Source organism: Sycon ciliatum, chromosome 1 (assembly GCF_964019385.1).
Source record: "Sycon ciliatum chromosome 1, ocSycCili1.1, whole genome shotgun sequence".
Classification (NCBI taxonomy): Eukaryota; Metazoa; Porifera; class Calcarea; order Leucosolenida; family Sycettidae; genus Sycon; species Sycon ciliatum.
In genome coordinates this window covers 41,521,568-41,537,938 of record NC_088643.1, presented here as the reverse complement: position 1 = coordinate 41,537,938, position 16,371 = coordinate 41,521,568, and the positions used below count along the sequence as shown (strand labels likewise).

The window sequence follows — 16,371 nt, the reverse complement described above, 5'->3', positions numbered from 1 at the left end:
TACAAGTAGATCGATACAATGTACATGACTATTGTATGCGTACTTACCGACATGTGCATAGCATCATTTGCATTGCTATTATTATTCTAACATGACGCAGTCAATGTACTGTCGCACTCTCCAATTGTTGCCCGCACTCCTATTATCGGTCTTCTTATTTTTTTACTAAGGCCAGAAAGCATTATGATTGTGTTCATATGATCTCAGCAAGAGTACCGGTAGATCTACTCCTGACATGCATTAAGTTGTAGGCTTACACTAAGTTACAGGAGTCATCACCTGATTTATTACGTGACACGTGATCGTTGCAAAGGTCATGTCCAATAGGCGAATTTCCCGCTGCCAGTACAAAGTCAGCTCATAAGCCATGCCTGATCGAGTCGGCATCAACTTGAATTGCCCTTTACGCAGCCAACAACTCTCGGGCAAGATTCAGCTGCCATGACCTTCAGAGCACACGCACGCGCGCGCACACACATACACACACACCCTGCGTGCCACACCACCAGCAACACCACCGCCGCCGCCACCAGCAGTATTACCAAACATGCAAGTGCGACCTGCACACGGCCTTTTCCATCGCAAAGTCATGCATCAAACATCACGGCGACGCCACAGGCATGCAACACAGACCCAGTATCTCAGCCTGTCACAATCGTGAAACCGGTTCCGATAAATTCATAGTTCTATGAATCCCACTTGCTGACAACCAGCCAAGCATGTCAACAAGAGTAGAATGAAAATAAGACTTGTTGATGCAATAGAACTCATTTCTTCTTGAATTAGCTGATCAATATGTGACAGACATCCCTGATGAACCACACGAGAAAATACTCCTAACCATTTCCGTGATAAATAAAAATCAGAATGCAAGTCATTTGATGCTCCTTCAGTTTCTAAAACAAAAACAAACAAAAAAGGTAGAGACTTCCAACTCTAGAGGAGCTCAGAGCAGCAAGAAATTATTATTTACTGTCAAAAGTTATTAGAAAGTTATTGTATGATACAGCTAGAGAACATTGACGGAGCCACACACACGAACATACATACAGAAACATGGACACACACCTGAACACACATGCACACACGCACATAGATACACATGTGCACACACACATACCCAGAATTGCGCATGCATGCATGTGTGCGTGTACACACACACACACAACACACACACACACACACACGTTCTAATAAAAAATAGGTGGCTACACCAGGCCGCTTGAGAGTGCAAGACAATCAGGCAATACATGGGTGACGCTGACACTCACCGGACACATAATAAAATAATAAAAGTCAATGCTACTACGGCTAGGGGTAGGTCCAAAACAAGAAAACTAGACTTGCAACAGTGCACCTCGGTTCTGCACATGTCCATACACACACACACATACACTCACCACGGGCACACGCAAGCATGAACACGCACAATAAAAAAATTGAAAACAAAGGATGGGAGAGTGCAAAACCTATGACAGAAATGTTTTCATTAAAAAAAAGAAGAAGACAGAGCATTCTTCCTTGGACACTGAGAGAACATATGTACAGAATCTCAAGGAGAAACGCCAGCGTGTGAATGATAGAGAGGACTAGAAAATTCCCAGATGCAAAGGCCCTACAAACTATTATGTAAAAATAACTTTAAAAAAGTGATAGTAACATGCATCATACACTATGCTACAGCGTGTTGGGAAGGCTCAACGAGCTACTTCAGTAGATGAACAACGAGCTACTTCAGTAGATGCAAACAGAAGCAGAAAACTCACGGCCTTTGAGTGAAGACAACGAACGCTGCGGCTAGGAAAGTGAGGCACAGTGCTGGCCAAGCTTGGAAACGGCCAGGGTTTGGCGGCGGCATAGGTATGCTAGCAGGTCACTGGAGACTTGGGACTTCAGGTTGAGCTGGAGAAAGAACAAATGATGACGGCGGCAACAACATGATGTCAGATAAAAACTTATTGACAAGAATCACAAGGAGGAAACAAGGCACCTTCACAGACCGTTTACCACCATTTCGTAATGCACAGATTCTTGGCAGAAGACAATGGCCATATGTTGAGCTCAAAGGAGCGAAACAGCTTTCTAGAGGCGAAAAGAAAGTACCTCTCAACGGAAGTGTCCTTACTGTGCTGGTGTATTTATGCTTCGTGCATTGGTTCGGCTGAGAGCGCATGGCGACGACGGGTTGAGGATGTAGTAAAAGTGGAATATGGCCGAAAGCTCGGTCGCAATATTAATTTTTTATTGTTGTTGTTGCTGTTGCTGTTGTTGTTGGCATTTCTTTCATTCTTTCTCGATTTCTCTTTCTCTCTTGGAGACAATGATTTATGCTACCATGTTGTAGTGTGTTGGTGTAGTTGTTGCTGTGAGGATTGGTGGCGGTGGTTATGCTACGGTGCTGTGCATATTGGCTCCTACATTGGCGTGCTATCTCTCGTTTCATATGTTTAGTAGCAGGTTTAAGTCTATTCCAGTGACATTTTACCACAGCACTTTACCACAGCACTTTACTACAGCACTTTACCACGCACTATCATGATGTTTCTACAACATTTCGTAGCCACACTCTAGCATCATATTGTGCACGGTGGGGTGCGTTGCGAGCCTGGGATGGTGCAGTATTGAAAGTGTATAATACACTATGCTTAGGCAGACTTCATATGTCGACATGTGCACAAGAACAGGCATATACTACATATTTTTGAAGTATCTACAGTGCTGTTCAATGAAATCCGATTGCCTGAGCCAACCAGCGCCGGTGCTGCGCAGTTGCAGACCTGCGAACATACCATGCAGGTTACACAGGGGTGTCGGAACGTATTTTGTGTGGTATGGTCAGCCATCTGAATTACAATTTACTCATGGCGGAGGGGTGGCTGAGCCGAAAATTTTGAAAACTTAGAGGCCAGATCAGTGCATTATATTGATTCACAGGGTAGCTGGGGCAAAGAGGGGTACAGTACCGTAGTACGGTACAATACAAGACTTAGTACAGGTCGTCCCCCGTTAATACGAGTCCGGTTAGTACATAAACCCCGTTAGTACATAAGAAATCTCAAGTCCCGGACGAAACGTGATCACTTCCATACAAATTATGTCGGTTAGTACATAATTCGTTAGTACATAAACCCCGTTAGTACATAACATTTCTCCGCACCCGCATGCCACCTACCTCAATAGTACATAATTTTGTTGGTCTTTTGGCCTTCCAGTGGAGGCACATCGTGTTCTGGTTTCTACTTGTGGATTCGATTAGCTCAGAAATCAGAGCGCACATCACAAACCGACAAAGCTCTGTTTTTTCCCGAGTGACTGTACAGGCGCAGCTGGGCATGTATCATGTAAACTGTAGAATCTTGGCTGACTGTGACCGTTATAACATAATTTTTATGTTATATCGAGGGAATCAAGAATATCTCGCTCCCTAGTCATGGCAGCAAGAAACACTCAGAAGAGTTGAAAAAAGTGAAAAATACTGGTACACAAGCAAAGTTATGTACACTTTCGTTTAGTACATAAACCCCGTTAATACATAACATTTGTCAAGTCCCAGAGATTATGTATTAACGAGGGACGACCTGTAGTACAGTCAGACCTTGCTTTTCCGGTCCTCTTTTATCGGGATCCCTCGCCATCCGGAAGAAAATAGCTGGTTACAGATGTACAGCATACATGATGCATCCAACAAAACCGGTCCCCTATGTCCCCTATGTGTGTGGTTAGGCCAGGTCTGACTGTAGTACTAAGTACCTAGTACCTACCTGACAGATGTATGTCACCATGGTAGCTTGGATTGGAACTCCACTTGACACATCAACATGGGCTTGGAGACACCAGCCACTTGAACTCAGCTACATCAGTGTACATGCACGCACAGGCAAGTAGTCACACATGCACATGGGCACACATACACACGGTCACACATGCATGCACACAGTCACACATGCACATGGGCACACATGCACACGGTCACACATGCATGCACACAGTCACACATGCATGCACACAGTCACACATGCACCCCACACCATGCACACAGTCACACAGTCACACACAGTCATGCATGTACACACATGCACACAATGTGTCATAGGCACACAATGTGTCATACCCACACATTGTGTCATATGCACACACATACATACTGTACACATCCCCACAAGCACACAACACATGATTGTACAGTGTATACACATGCACGCCCACACACCCACAACAGGCACAAGCACACATACAAGCACACATGCTCACACCCCACAACAGGCACAAGCACACCCATGCACACCCAACCACAACAGGCACACACACACAGTAAAGGAAAACTAACACCAGTAGGTTGTTGTTGTTGTTTTATTTTTACTTCATCAGATTTACAGGCAAGGATGCCTTCTCACAGGCCAGGGGCCAGTTCCTAGAAATGATGATAGGTGACATGAAGGGATGGCTATACCCACCATACAGAAGCTACCCAAGACTGTGGACCCAAAGACATATCGTACACAAAATTTCTATTACTCGGCCAATTTAGTGGTGAAACGAATATTCGAATATTCGAACATTCGTTCGGTTTGTCACATTCGAATATTCGTTAAGTCACATTCGAGTATTCGTTACGTCACTTCGAATGCAGTGCATGTACATACATGGACGCCGAACACGGTACAGTGCAGTGCGTACAGCCTGCCTGTGACTTTGTACTGCATGCATGCACATGTATGTCCATACTGGACTGCCAATGTTGCGCATAACATTTATGAACTTCGAAGTAGCCTTATGTGGCAGTATATTTTACGTGGCACTACCGTTTGTCATACCTAATAATATATTAGTATTGACAATATCCATCAAATGACTGAGAGGAGGGCATGTGATGTAATCTGTGTTACCAAAAGAATATTCGTTCATTCGTCCGTTAAGCTGAAGAATATTCGACTAGTAGGTTTTGACATTCGTTTCACCACTATCGGCCATATATTCATTTTCCTCACCTATTCTAAGCACCTATAGCCATCACAGCGCATGGAAATTTCCACCTTGCACCTGTTTGTTGGTACATTGAAGGGCAAGTATCTCCCCTCCAACTTATTTCAAGCGCTTACCAAAGTGTGCGGCATCTTGCACCTGCATTACAGGCAAGCCACATTATCATTCTTTCACACAGCCTTGCTTGCCTTCCTGTCATATTAATTTTCTTTTCTCACTCATGGACTATGGGAGTTTGGCACATTTTCCCTCCAGGACTTTTCGCACCCACCAGACCTCAAACCTTCACAGATTCCTTCCTATGCCACTGTATAAATACCATACTAGCTGTGCATCACTGTTATCAGTTGTCTAAAGATTGCCATCTGGCATGAAACTATTAGTTACAACAATCCAGACGTGTGGTGCTCTGTGACTCATGTATTACTCGGCCATGTTTGACATCATCACTTTCAAGCTCTAATCACGGTACTGTCCTTGAGCTGGCCAGTGAGAATGTTCTCCTGGGCACTCGCTTTGCTGCCGTGATCTAGGCCTCTCGGCAACACCTGGCTTTGCCGGGTATTGTAGTCATTCAAATGTGATCACTAGGTCATGTGATAAATGCGCTAAGTAAATACTAGTACATGACTGTACAAGTACTAAGGCCAGTCCTGTACTAAGGCCAGTCCTGTACTAAGGCCAGTCCTGTACTAAGGCCAGTCCTGTACTAAGGCCAGTCCTGTACTAAGGCCAGTCCTGTACTAAGGCCAGTCCTGTACTAAGGCCAGTCCTGTACTAAGGCCAGTCCTGTACTAAGGCCAGTCCTGTACTAAGGCCAATCCCGTACTAAGGCCCGTCTCCTATACAAGCCTGTTTCGAATACAAGCCTGACTGTCAAGATGCAGCGTCGGCATACAAGCCGGGTTTAGTGCTAAAACATACAAAGAAATGCCTGCATCGAGTAGAAACCTAGCACTGACATCAGTTTCTACTTTCTGAATAAGCCCGGCTTTAATACGCCACAGTACGGGCATAAGCAATAAGACTGCGGGACCCTGGCTGCTCCAGCAGATGTACTAGGTCTGTCAAAGCTCGGGGATATCACATCAAAGTGCTACCAGTACAGCGCACACACAGAAGCCACTGATGCACCTAACCACTGATGCACCTAACCACTGATGATGAGTGATGTACCTAACACAATGGGAATGTCAAGAAATTCATGCAGCTAACTCATCCGCAAAGTGTCTCCTCAAGTCTGCATTTCAATTTTCAACTCACCTGCGCGCGCTCGAAACCCTGTCTGACCGGGCACTTTTTGAAGTCAACCGATTGGCTCACAAGAGCATGGTATTTATTCTAAACAAACAGACATGAGAAGAACAGGACAGTGAAGTTCTTCATAAGAACAAGAATCACTTGTCCATGTATCCTTCCAACACTGAGGAGACAGGCAAAATCAAAATGTAATGGCCCATCTCCAAGGGTCCATAACGCCCCTAAAGAGTATGCAACTCTCATATCGAAGCCATGGCAGTTTAGAACTAAGCTTGTCAAATGAAGCAATATGTACTATACATGTAGTAACAAAGGTTTCCATCCCAGGAGAAGGGGCAAAAAGCGGATTTAGATAGGAATTTTGTGTGCACTTGGACGTCTTATGCCATGGCGTTGTAGGTGGGTCATTCATTCAACTCATTTCGCATCTGAAATACTAGTAGCTAGGAAAGCAGCGGTGTTTCGAATAAAAGCCTTAAACGGTCATGGCTATAAAGGTGCAGACAATTAGATCACGAGGATGTACAAACATGTACATGTACTTACATCTGTTCTTTCAGTAACCACACAGCAGAGATCCATCGGTACCTTTGACATGCACTTCTCCTTGTCCAGAGCGATTGAGACTATAGCATGTAGCAAAGCAGATAAAGGTACATGTGTGTGTGTGTGTGTGTGTGTGTGTGTGCGTGCGCGTGCGTGCATGTGTATGTGTGTATGTGTGTGAGGGAGAGGGAGAGAGGGAGAGAGAGAAGTAACAAAGGCATAAAGATACAAGCGTACCCATGCATGGATGTACAGTAAAACCTGGTGTAAGCGACCTCTGGTTTTAGTGACCACCTGCTCTTAACGACCGTTTTTCCATGCACGGTCAGTTCTACACAGAAACTACACTGGATACAGCGACCACCTGCCTTGCACGACCAGCGACCGACTTTTAGTGTAGAGTACCAAGTGGCATATTGGACCTGCACACAGCGACCAAAACTAGCCAAAAGTGGCATCTTGGCTGGCAGGGTTGACCGCAACAGGGTAGAAGTGCGCTCTGAAGCAAGTGCATGCAGTCAACAGAAGTGACAAGGGCCAGTGCAGGATGCGCTGCATGCACTTGAGTGAGGTGTGGTTTGCCTGCACGAAAGTATTCTATGCTCCATACATGTCAGTTTGAGTGCATGGAAGTACAAACATGCACATGTATGTACACGATCTGATATGCAAGGAATGTATGGGACCTGGTTCTAAAGACCACCTGGCGCTAACGACCGCTTTTGCTTGCAGCGTGGGATGGGCGCTTAACCCATTCAGCGCTACTGGGCCTTGCCTATGGTACTCTGCATATAAATGCTAATAACAGGGCCAATAGCAAGTTCTAAAACTCCAGGGTTCTGGCAACTGAGGTCCTCGATTTTTGGAATTGCTGGCCAAGACTATCACCCACAGGGTGACAGAATCAATACAGTCCCCAAAAAGAATAGAAAGAAAGAAAAGGATAGCGCAGCACAATAAGGGACACACGTTTGCTTAAATTGCGGGAAATACGCGAAATGCACACAATTGCAGCTGAAAGATCGCTCAAAAGAGAAGAAGAAAAGACGCACAGCGTTACCAAGTGGGATTAGTACCCATCACCTATCGTACAAGAGGCAGGATCGCGAGCAGAGATTGTGTCCCAGTCACGGCGTCTGGCAAAGGAAGCTGCTGCCTCGAGCTCGCGCCTCGGTCATTGCCACCGCCACCAGCACCACAGAGTGCACCTTCAATCTCGCTGCCGAAAAGGGCGCCTCCAGCTGGTTGACCTGTCGGCCCCTTCGACAGTATGGTTTCAACCTACACAAGCAGGCGTTCAGGGATGCCCTATGCTTACGTTACGGTTGGACCCCTCCAGGCCTGCCTACGCAATGTGTGTGTGGCAAAGCATTCTCACCGGAACACGCTCTGTCTTGCCTCACTGAAGGCTACCCCGCCATGCGGCATAACGACCTAAGGGACCTCACCGCATCTCTCCTGCCTGAAGTGGCCCACGGCGTCCAGATCGAGCTGCATCTCCAGCCGCTAACCGGTGAGACCTTCCGTCACCGCCCCACTATCTCAGAGGATGGTGCCCGCCTGGATGTGGCTGCATCGGGTGTCTGGGGCGGACGTTTCGAACGAGCACTCCTGGACATCCGGGTGTTCAACCCTCATGCCCGTTCCAACCGCCAGCAGTCCATAACGGCTACCTACAGGAAGCATGAGGCCGAGAAAAGGCGTGCTTATGAAGAGCGCGTCTGCAAAGTCGAATACGCTTCATTTTCTCCAATTGTGTTCAGCGCTTTCGGCAGCTACGGCAAGTCCGCCTCCGCTTTCTTCAAGCGTATTGCCTCCATGCTCGCCGACAAGAGAAAGAAGCTCTTCTCTTCACTTCTTGCCTTTATAAGGTCAAGGGTATCCTTTTCTCTTATTCGTGCCTCCCATGCCAGCCTCAGAGGTCACCGCAGGCCACGGTCACAAGATGCCCGCGAGAGAGTCATTGATTCTGATGCTCAGGTGGTCCTTGCTGCTCCAGAGCGCTTTCGGTAACTATCAGTGGTGCGTTTGGCTGTTGTTCTGTTTCCCATCCACCCCTCTCTTTTTATGACTTTGAACGTTATAATTTTCTCGGATTCCGGTTTCCCCCCTCCCTATAATTTAAGCGCAGTTTAGCGCCTTGAGGCTCATGATTTTTCTAATGTTCGTTTTGAGCGCTTGACTGGTTATTATTTCCTTCTTTTTATTTTGCGCCACATATTATTATTTTGTTGAGTTCATATTGCGTTTTCAGGTTTCACGATTACCGTAAAGTACCGTTGATCCGCCCCCACGCCATGTCGCTTCCCAGCTGGGTTTTCGGCAGGGGGCGGGAATTAGATCAAGGCTGTCAAGTGCAGTACGATGTACAACAACGTAGAGGATCAGACTCAATGTGCTGGATTGTGAACATTTTGATACTGGATTGGCAAGTATTGTGTACAGCAGTGCATGCGTCGGTTCAACATCGTATTTCGTTGTATACGCCCAAGTCGCTTCACAAGGAGAAAATCGACAGGGGGCGGGAATTAGAGAGGGGGCGGATCAACGGTACTTTACGGTACATGTACATATGCATAACAAAAGAGTCAAAACGCTGAAAAAAACTAACAGTGCTTTTACACACCAGACAGTGCCAGAAATCACTATAAATATAATGCTATCCCATGCCGTCTATAGACGTCATCCGCTCATGGGGGGGCATTCTCCATGATGACGTCTATAGACGTCATCAGCGTTCAATGGGTTAAACCTGGTTTTACTGTAGATGCATGGGCGTATGTGTGTGTGTGTGTGTGTGTGTGTGTGTGTGCTTACGTTGTCTGTGCCTAAACAGCATGTGAATATGCTGTCACATGATGACTGAGTACTTCAAGTAACACAATAGTAATTTGGCTCTTCGAACACAGCAGTGCCAGGGTTGAACAAAGCCTGGGTAGCACACTCACCAATATTTGTATGCTCATCAATACAGGCCACTGTTTTCATCTCCTGTTTAGTGTGTATACACCATCGGCAGCAAGCACAAATGTACATGTATGTACAGCCGTACATACACACACACAGACAGACAGACGGACAGACAGACAGACAGACAGAGACAGACACACACTCACACACATACACACACACACACACATACACACACTCATGTTCACAGTCGTAGGCGCATGGACAAAAGCACCAAAAGAACAGTCGTGAATGCTCAGAATCGTCCCCTGCACCTTAAACACACTGATCACCAACCCATACTCCACGAGCGAAAATGCCAGCTCGTACGAGAAGCAGTAAAACCAAGTATTGGCTTTACCCCAACCCCAGGCAAAGGCTCGCACAGTGCATCTAGCCCCATATAACTTAGAGTGAGTAGAACATGGGGGTATGAGATGTGCGAGGCCGTGTAGGTATCTAGGCTACAGTATTTTCGGAATATAGCGCCGGTGTTTATTGATGCCAGTCCGAAATAATCGCCACATCATTTCAGGGCTTTTGTGTGGATTTGCCCCGAATTGGGTGACATTTTAAGGCTCGCAAACTAATAAGCACGTCGGCCAGTACACGCATTGCCGAAGGTATGGTAGGTCATGACAGGCCAGCACCTGTTGTGTGGGGATACCAGAATCCAGGTGCGAGTACGATGGAGAGGGAAACGTTGCCTTATCAGTCAACAAGCTGTATCTTTGAAAGCCAGTGCATCCCCCCTCTCCCGGGGAGGTAAGTGGTGGAGGCTTACCGTAACTAAGTAGTCGCACGCTAGTCTGGTTTGTGTATTTCTCACAGCTTGCCACACTGTGCTGACAGGATACTTGATCAACCCTCTGCCCATGAATCTAGGAACACACACACACACACACACACACACACACACACACACACACACACACACACACACACACACACACACACACACACACACACACACAACACAAACATCCCGCCACACAAACATCCCGACACACACACACACCGAAACACACACCGAAACACACACCGAAACACACACCGAAACACACAGCAACACAGCAACACACACACACACACACACACACACATACCGACACACACAGCACCACATACACACACACACACACACACACACATACAGCAACACACACGCACACAAGCACACAGAGGAACATGCACAAGTTTGAACAGAGACATGGTCAGCACTCAACACACACACACTGTCATGGTACAATGACATCAGTATCAACAACACAATGTGACATACAGCGTACAGGAAAGCTGCCAACACTCAGAAAGGAACAATAAAGTGAATTGACTATAAGCCAATGCTAGAACACAGCTATGCGCCCACTGCATACCCACGTTTGTACTAAACCTAAAAATATAACGACGTGCTGCTGCTGCATCATGCAGCTTGAGACTCAGGTAGACTGAGGTTTCAGCATCCGTAGGAACATCACCACCCTCCAAAGATCTAAGGCACAAATGCAGCTCCTAAAGCTCCTAAAGCGGTGGGAAGTGAGTAGATCAGCCCACCAGCAACGTGGACATGGATGCAGTGAATGGGATTTTCGGTCTTTGACCACTTTGCTGGTGGGCTGATCTACTCACCTGTTGTATACAAGCGGAGCAAATCAACGTACACCCGCGTTGCCGTACGTTTTTTGCTACACCCAGTGAAAGTCCAAACCGTGCTGTACGAGTACATTGCATGCCATTGTTCAACTACGACTGGGTACGCAGCCTGTTTGGAGGTAGCACTCTACAGCAGGTACTTTTGGATTTCAAGTTCCAATCAAATGGTAAACAATGGCGTGTGGTCTATCAAGTGAACCGCTCTTAACCCCTCCCCCTCCCCCCCCCCCCCCCCCCCCCGAGTCAGAACCTTGCTCACATTCACTATTTCCCATTTCAAATGACAGAGTAATTAATATGGTCACATGACCAAAGCCCCAGTATAATCAATATGGTTATGTGACCAAAGCCCCGGCATTAGGCCTAGCCCAAATTTGCTGGGGCGGTATGATATTTTGCAGCAACATTTTGCCCGAGAACTTTCTATATTTTGCTTGGCATTGGCTTTCGTTTCCGATATTTTGCTTCCTTTTTGCTCGTGCTGTTTGGCAAAAATGGCTTCGAATGAGCCGTCTACTTAGGTGGAAGTGGATGGTGACCCTGGCGAGGAAAGCGAAACTGCAAGTGGTGTCAGTATCAAGGACTTTGTAGCACAATTTCAGTTTTCGATTTCCTAAGACTGCCGACAACTCTCGGAAGCGATCTGTTCCTTCGCATTTGACTACTGGAAACACCGCCAAAAGATCTTGTCCTGGACGATCGGATGCAAAGAGTGCCAGCAATGTAGCAGTCAAACCAGATGAGACTCAAGCAATTTCCCGATGAATTTTTGACTGTGGACCTTGGCAAGCTGCATTGCTCGTGCTGCCGTGAGGAGCTTCCTACAAAGAAAAACTCTACTAGCTCACATGTGAAATCTGTGAAGCATCTCAATGCTAAGAAGAAGAAGGAAACAGCATGTGGAGAGGTGCCTACACTTTCGGAAAGGTACGAGTATGTGTACGAGGAGATCAATGAGGGACAAGCAACTGCAGCCGCGCTGGATGAAGACGAGGCATACTATAACAGAACACCTTCGCAGTTATGTTGGGCACTATCATCCAATTGATGAGAACCTGCCTGAAGCTACAAGGCGTTATCGGTTGAGAGTTACACTGCTTGCTTGAGGCCGGTATTCCCATCTCCAAGGTCAGTGGAAATTTCAGAGCCCTGCTGATAAGTGCTATTAGAAAGTCCTTATCGCCCAGAAATCGTCGACTGGTGAAATGAGAAAGCCGACCAGGCAAGACTTTCAGTCCCTGCACATCGTATTCCTCCGCTTACACTATATATGGAGTTACTACCGCAGGTATGCCCAATTCAGGCCCCTTCTACTTTTGTTCCGTCCTTTAGACACATTGCTTTGATGAACTCAACAATCATCAATAGCTTATCAACACATTCACGCAGTACAGCAGTACAGCAGTACAGTGCACTTCGCTCAGACCATCACTAGCTATGATCTACATATATACACTGCTATCGTCTTTTACAAACAGACACTCAAGTGTATGGCGACACACCGTTTGCTAACGCCCAGTTTACTGTGCTTTATGCACATACTTGATGCACTGCTGCCTAATGAAAGTGCGGACATACCCGGACCGCTCGTTCATATGTTCGAGGCGATCTCGTCTTTCGACTACACCGTCGGAGGTACTATGAGATCAGTTTTCCCCGTCATCCCGGAATGGATTATACCGCGTGACAATACAGGTTCCCTACACGGTGCCTACTCTTGTTACCTACCTAATCCGGTCCTGTTCATGCGTGCCATCCTCCACATGCGCGCGAACCGTGAGGCTACCGTCAATTTAATAGACCCAATTATCCACCAGATGTTTACCAAGCACCTCACCAAGGAGCTCCAGGAGGCGCCCGTCTCAATTGTGTTTGATGGCTCGACCAAACTCGGAGAAGCATTCGCACTGGTCATATGCTGTGTGGGCGAGGACCTCCACATCAGCCGGCAACTGTCATGCCTGAAAGTGCTTGTCGAAGTCCATGACGGGGGACGATGTCAGTGGCCTGCTTATTGACATACTCATGGAGAGCCTTCACGTTTCTCGTCATAGCATGACTACTGCTATGCGGGGCGGTGTCTCGGTTAATGGGGGTCCAGGGCTGTCACCTTGTTCTCAAGGTTATCAACATGGCGTCTAGCCTCAACACTTACATCAATCAACACCAATTGGTCGTGGCGAGTCAATTAGCATATGTTCATCAAAGGTCGACAACTGACCAGCTCGTACTCCTGAGTCACCGAATGGCTGATATCTCAGAGACCGGTGGAACGTTTGACAGAATCTTCCTAGATTTCCGGAAAGCATTCGATACGGTCCACCAGACCGTCTCCGCGACTCGTTCCGTCACAAGCGAATTTCCGCCCGGATCGCACCTTGCCCTTCCACTCTTCCTACTGTATATTAACAGCCTCCCTGATAGTCTCCACCATAGTAGGCTGTTGCCCCTTTCTGTGCGCAGACAATGTGACTCTCCGGTATGCTCACCACCGCGCATTATCCCTCGATGAGAATCGGTCTAACGTCCAGCAGGAGCTCAACAGTTGCCAGCAATGGGCTAGGAGAATCCATGGTGAGTTCTCACCGGAGAAGACTTCCTCCCTCTGCAACTACCCACTCCCTACATAATCACCAATCCGTATGGACAATATTCCGATTCGTCACCTTACTTGCGTAGTATACCTTGGTGTAGAGCTAAGTAGTATACCTTGGTGTAGAGCTAAGTCCGCATCTCAAGTTTCATATATATAGTCATTTTGCAACCGTTTTCAGGACGTTCCAGCAAAGAGTTAACCTACTCGGCTATATGGGCCGTCGTCTAAATCACTATAATATCACCCTCCTGTGTAAGGGGTACGTTCGCCCTGCAGCTGAATACGCCTTTCCAGTGTGGGCGTATAGATTAAGTGTTCAGCACCTAGCTAGCCTGGATGTTCTTCAAGCTAGAGTGTGTAGATCCATTTTTAAACTCCAGTAACACAGCTTTTGATAAATTCGAAACTAAAGAAAATCTAAATAAGCTATGCCATATTCAATCCCTTCACTTTAGACACCAGTTGTTTTTTTCACTGGTCACCACCCTCTTTACATACATACATTCACACCCTAATTACAATACCTCGCAATGTTCCACATTACAGTCAGACCTCGCTTATCCGGTCCTCTTTTATCCGGATCCCTCGCCATCCGGAAGAAAATCATTGGTTACCGATTTACAGCATATGTCATGCATACATACAGTATGTGCGTTCGGTTATCCGGTTCCCTCGTCTATCCGGATATTTTTGTGGAAAACGGATGTGTGCGGTTATGCGGGGTCTGACTGTACTGTTTATACTAAAAGTGAGCGTCGTCCGAACAAACTAGTCTTCCATCCTCGTGGACACATGCTATCTTCAATGTTTCTATTTCAGGCAGGCACTCTGTAAAGCTGTCTTCCCCCCACCATAACCTCTATCATAAATATTTTGATGAGTTTAAAAGAGAAGGTGGATCGCTGCAAGAGCCATTCGTTACCGACAGCAATTTCACATTCTAGGCCTGGACATGTCCAAGGCCTTCGATACGATTAACCGCCTGAAGCTGCTGGAGGTGATGTCTGCAATCACCAATCCAGATTGCACATGTCTCATCCACCACCTACTCCACAACACAACTATCACTGTTAAGGTTGCAAGTGCCACAGCTGAACCGTTTGAGAGCACTATTGGAACACCACAAGGCGACAGTCTCAGCCCAGTTCTCTTCATCTGCTATCTGGAGGCTGCACTACAGGAATGCAGAACTCGTCTCGCGCCCCGCCCTGCTGGCGACGCAAGTCTACCACCAGAGACGGGTTATGCAGATGACATCTCCTATTATTCAACCTGCAGGCTGTGGCTTGAGAATGCTCTGCCTGTAATAGCAGACACACTGCACGATTGGTCATTAAAAGTAAATCCAGATAAAACAGAGTGGATCCGTGTGTCACCTGATTCCGAGAGCTGGCGGACATCTAGGCAGCTTGGCTCCTTGATGGGGGAGGAAGAGGATGTTCGGCGCAGGATGGAACTTGCCTCTCGCGTGTTTGGCCAGCTGTACGCCCTATGGCTGCGTAGAGATAAAGTAGCGGAGAAGACACGCTTACGCCTGTACAACGCTATCGTACTGCCGACATTCCTGTACAATTGCGAGACCTGGGGATTATCGTCAACAGCAATGGCCAAGGCAGACGCATTCCACCGGCGTCAAATGCGATCACTCCTTGGAATACGATACCCAGACACAATTTCAAACGACGACCTATACCGCAGAACCAAGAGCAACCCTATATCAGACACAGTTGCATGTAGGCGACTACGAATGACCGGTCATGTGCTACGGATGGACACGGACACGCCACCGCAAGTAGCCATGAGCGGCTATTTTGACAAGGGCAACAAAGCACCTCGTGGACGGCCAAGGTTGACACTGGCCACAAGTCTGGTTGCTCAGCTGAATAAGCTGGGTGTGCCAATGAAGACCATGGAAGACCTTTCCAGGTGCCGACAGCAAGCAGCAGACAAGACAGACTGGAGGAAACTGTGCAGCTCGACACCCGGCGAGAAATCGGTATCAGCAGCTACTACACCTAGCTGATGATGCTCACAAGACAGAAGCGGAAAAAACACTGAATTTCTTTATTTAGTGCTCTACTACGCGAAATGTGCTATTATTATTATTATTATTATTAAAAGAGAACTGCATAATAGGATGGCTAAGTTTCAATTCAACTGCAAAGGTACTGTAAAACATGTAATTTTCGGTGTAACTTTAATTTCGGTGATTTCGGTAGAGAAACTAGGCACCTAAATTTTAATTACACCTAAAAGGCACTAGAGTATGCACTGACAGTCTGTATGTGAAGGGAATCCTGGTCACCTAATTCTAAATTAGACCTGAAACCTGGCAGGTCCCTGGCACCGAATTTTTAATGCACCTAAAATTACATGTATTACAG

General features: G+C 46.9%; 1 protein-coding gene across 1 annotated transcript in view; it reads right to left on the bottom strand.

Annotated features, from left to right (window-relative positions):
* Positions 1 to 649: 649 nt before the first annotated feature.
* Positions 650 to 16,371, bottom strand: part of LOC135826448 (uncharacterized) — a 28,307-nt gene continuing 12,585 nt past the window's right edge. The window contains exons 17-22 of the mRNA XM_065339060.1: positions 10,523 to 10,619; positions 9,738 to 9,780; positions 6,790 to 6,869; positions 6,247 to 6,324; positions 3,762 to 3,851; positions 650 to 1,902 (exon numbers count right to left, since the gene is read on the bottom strand). Of these exons, the coding sequence (XP_065195132.1) occupies positions 1,798 to 1,902; positions 3,762 to 3,851; positions 6,247 to 6,324; positions 6,790 to 6,869; positions 9,738 to 9,780; positions 10,523 to 10,619 (493 nt within the window). The 3' untranslated portion in view covers positions 650 to 1,797. The remainder of the gene's footprint in view (positions 1,903 to 3,761; positions 3,852 to 6,246; positions 6,325 to 6,789; positions 6,870 to 9,737; positions 9,781 to 10,522; positions 10,620 to 16,371) is intronic.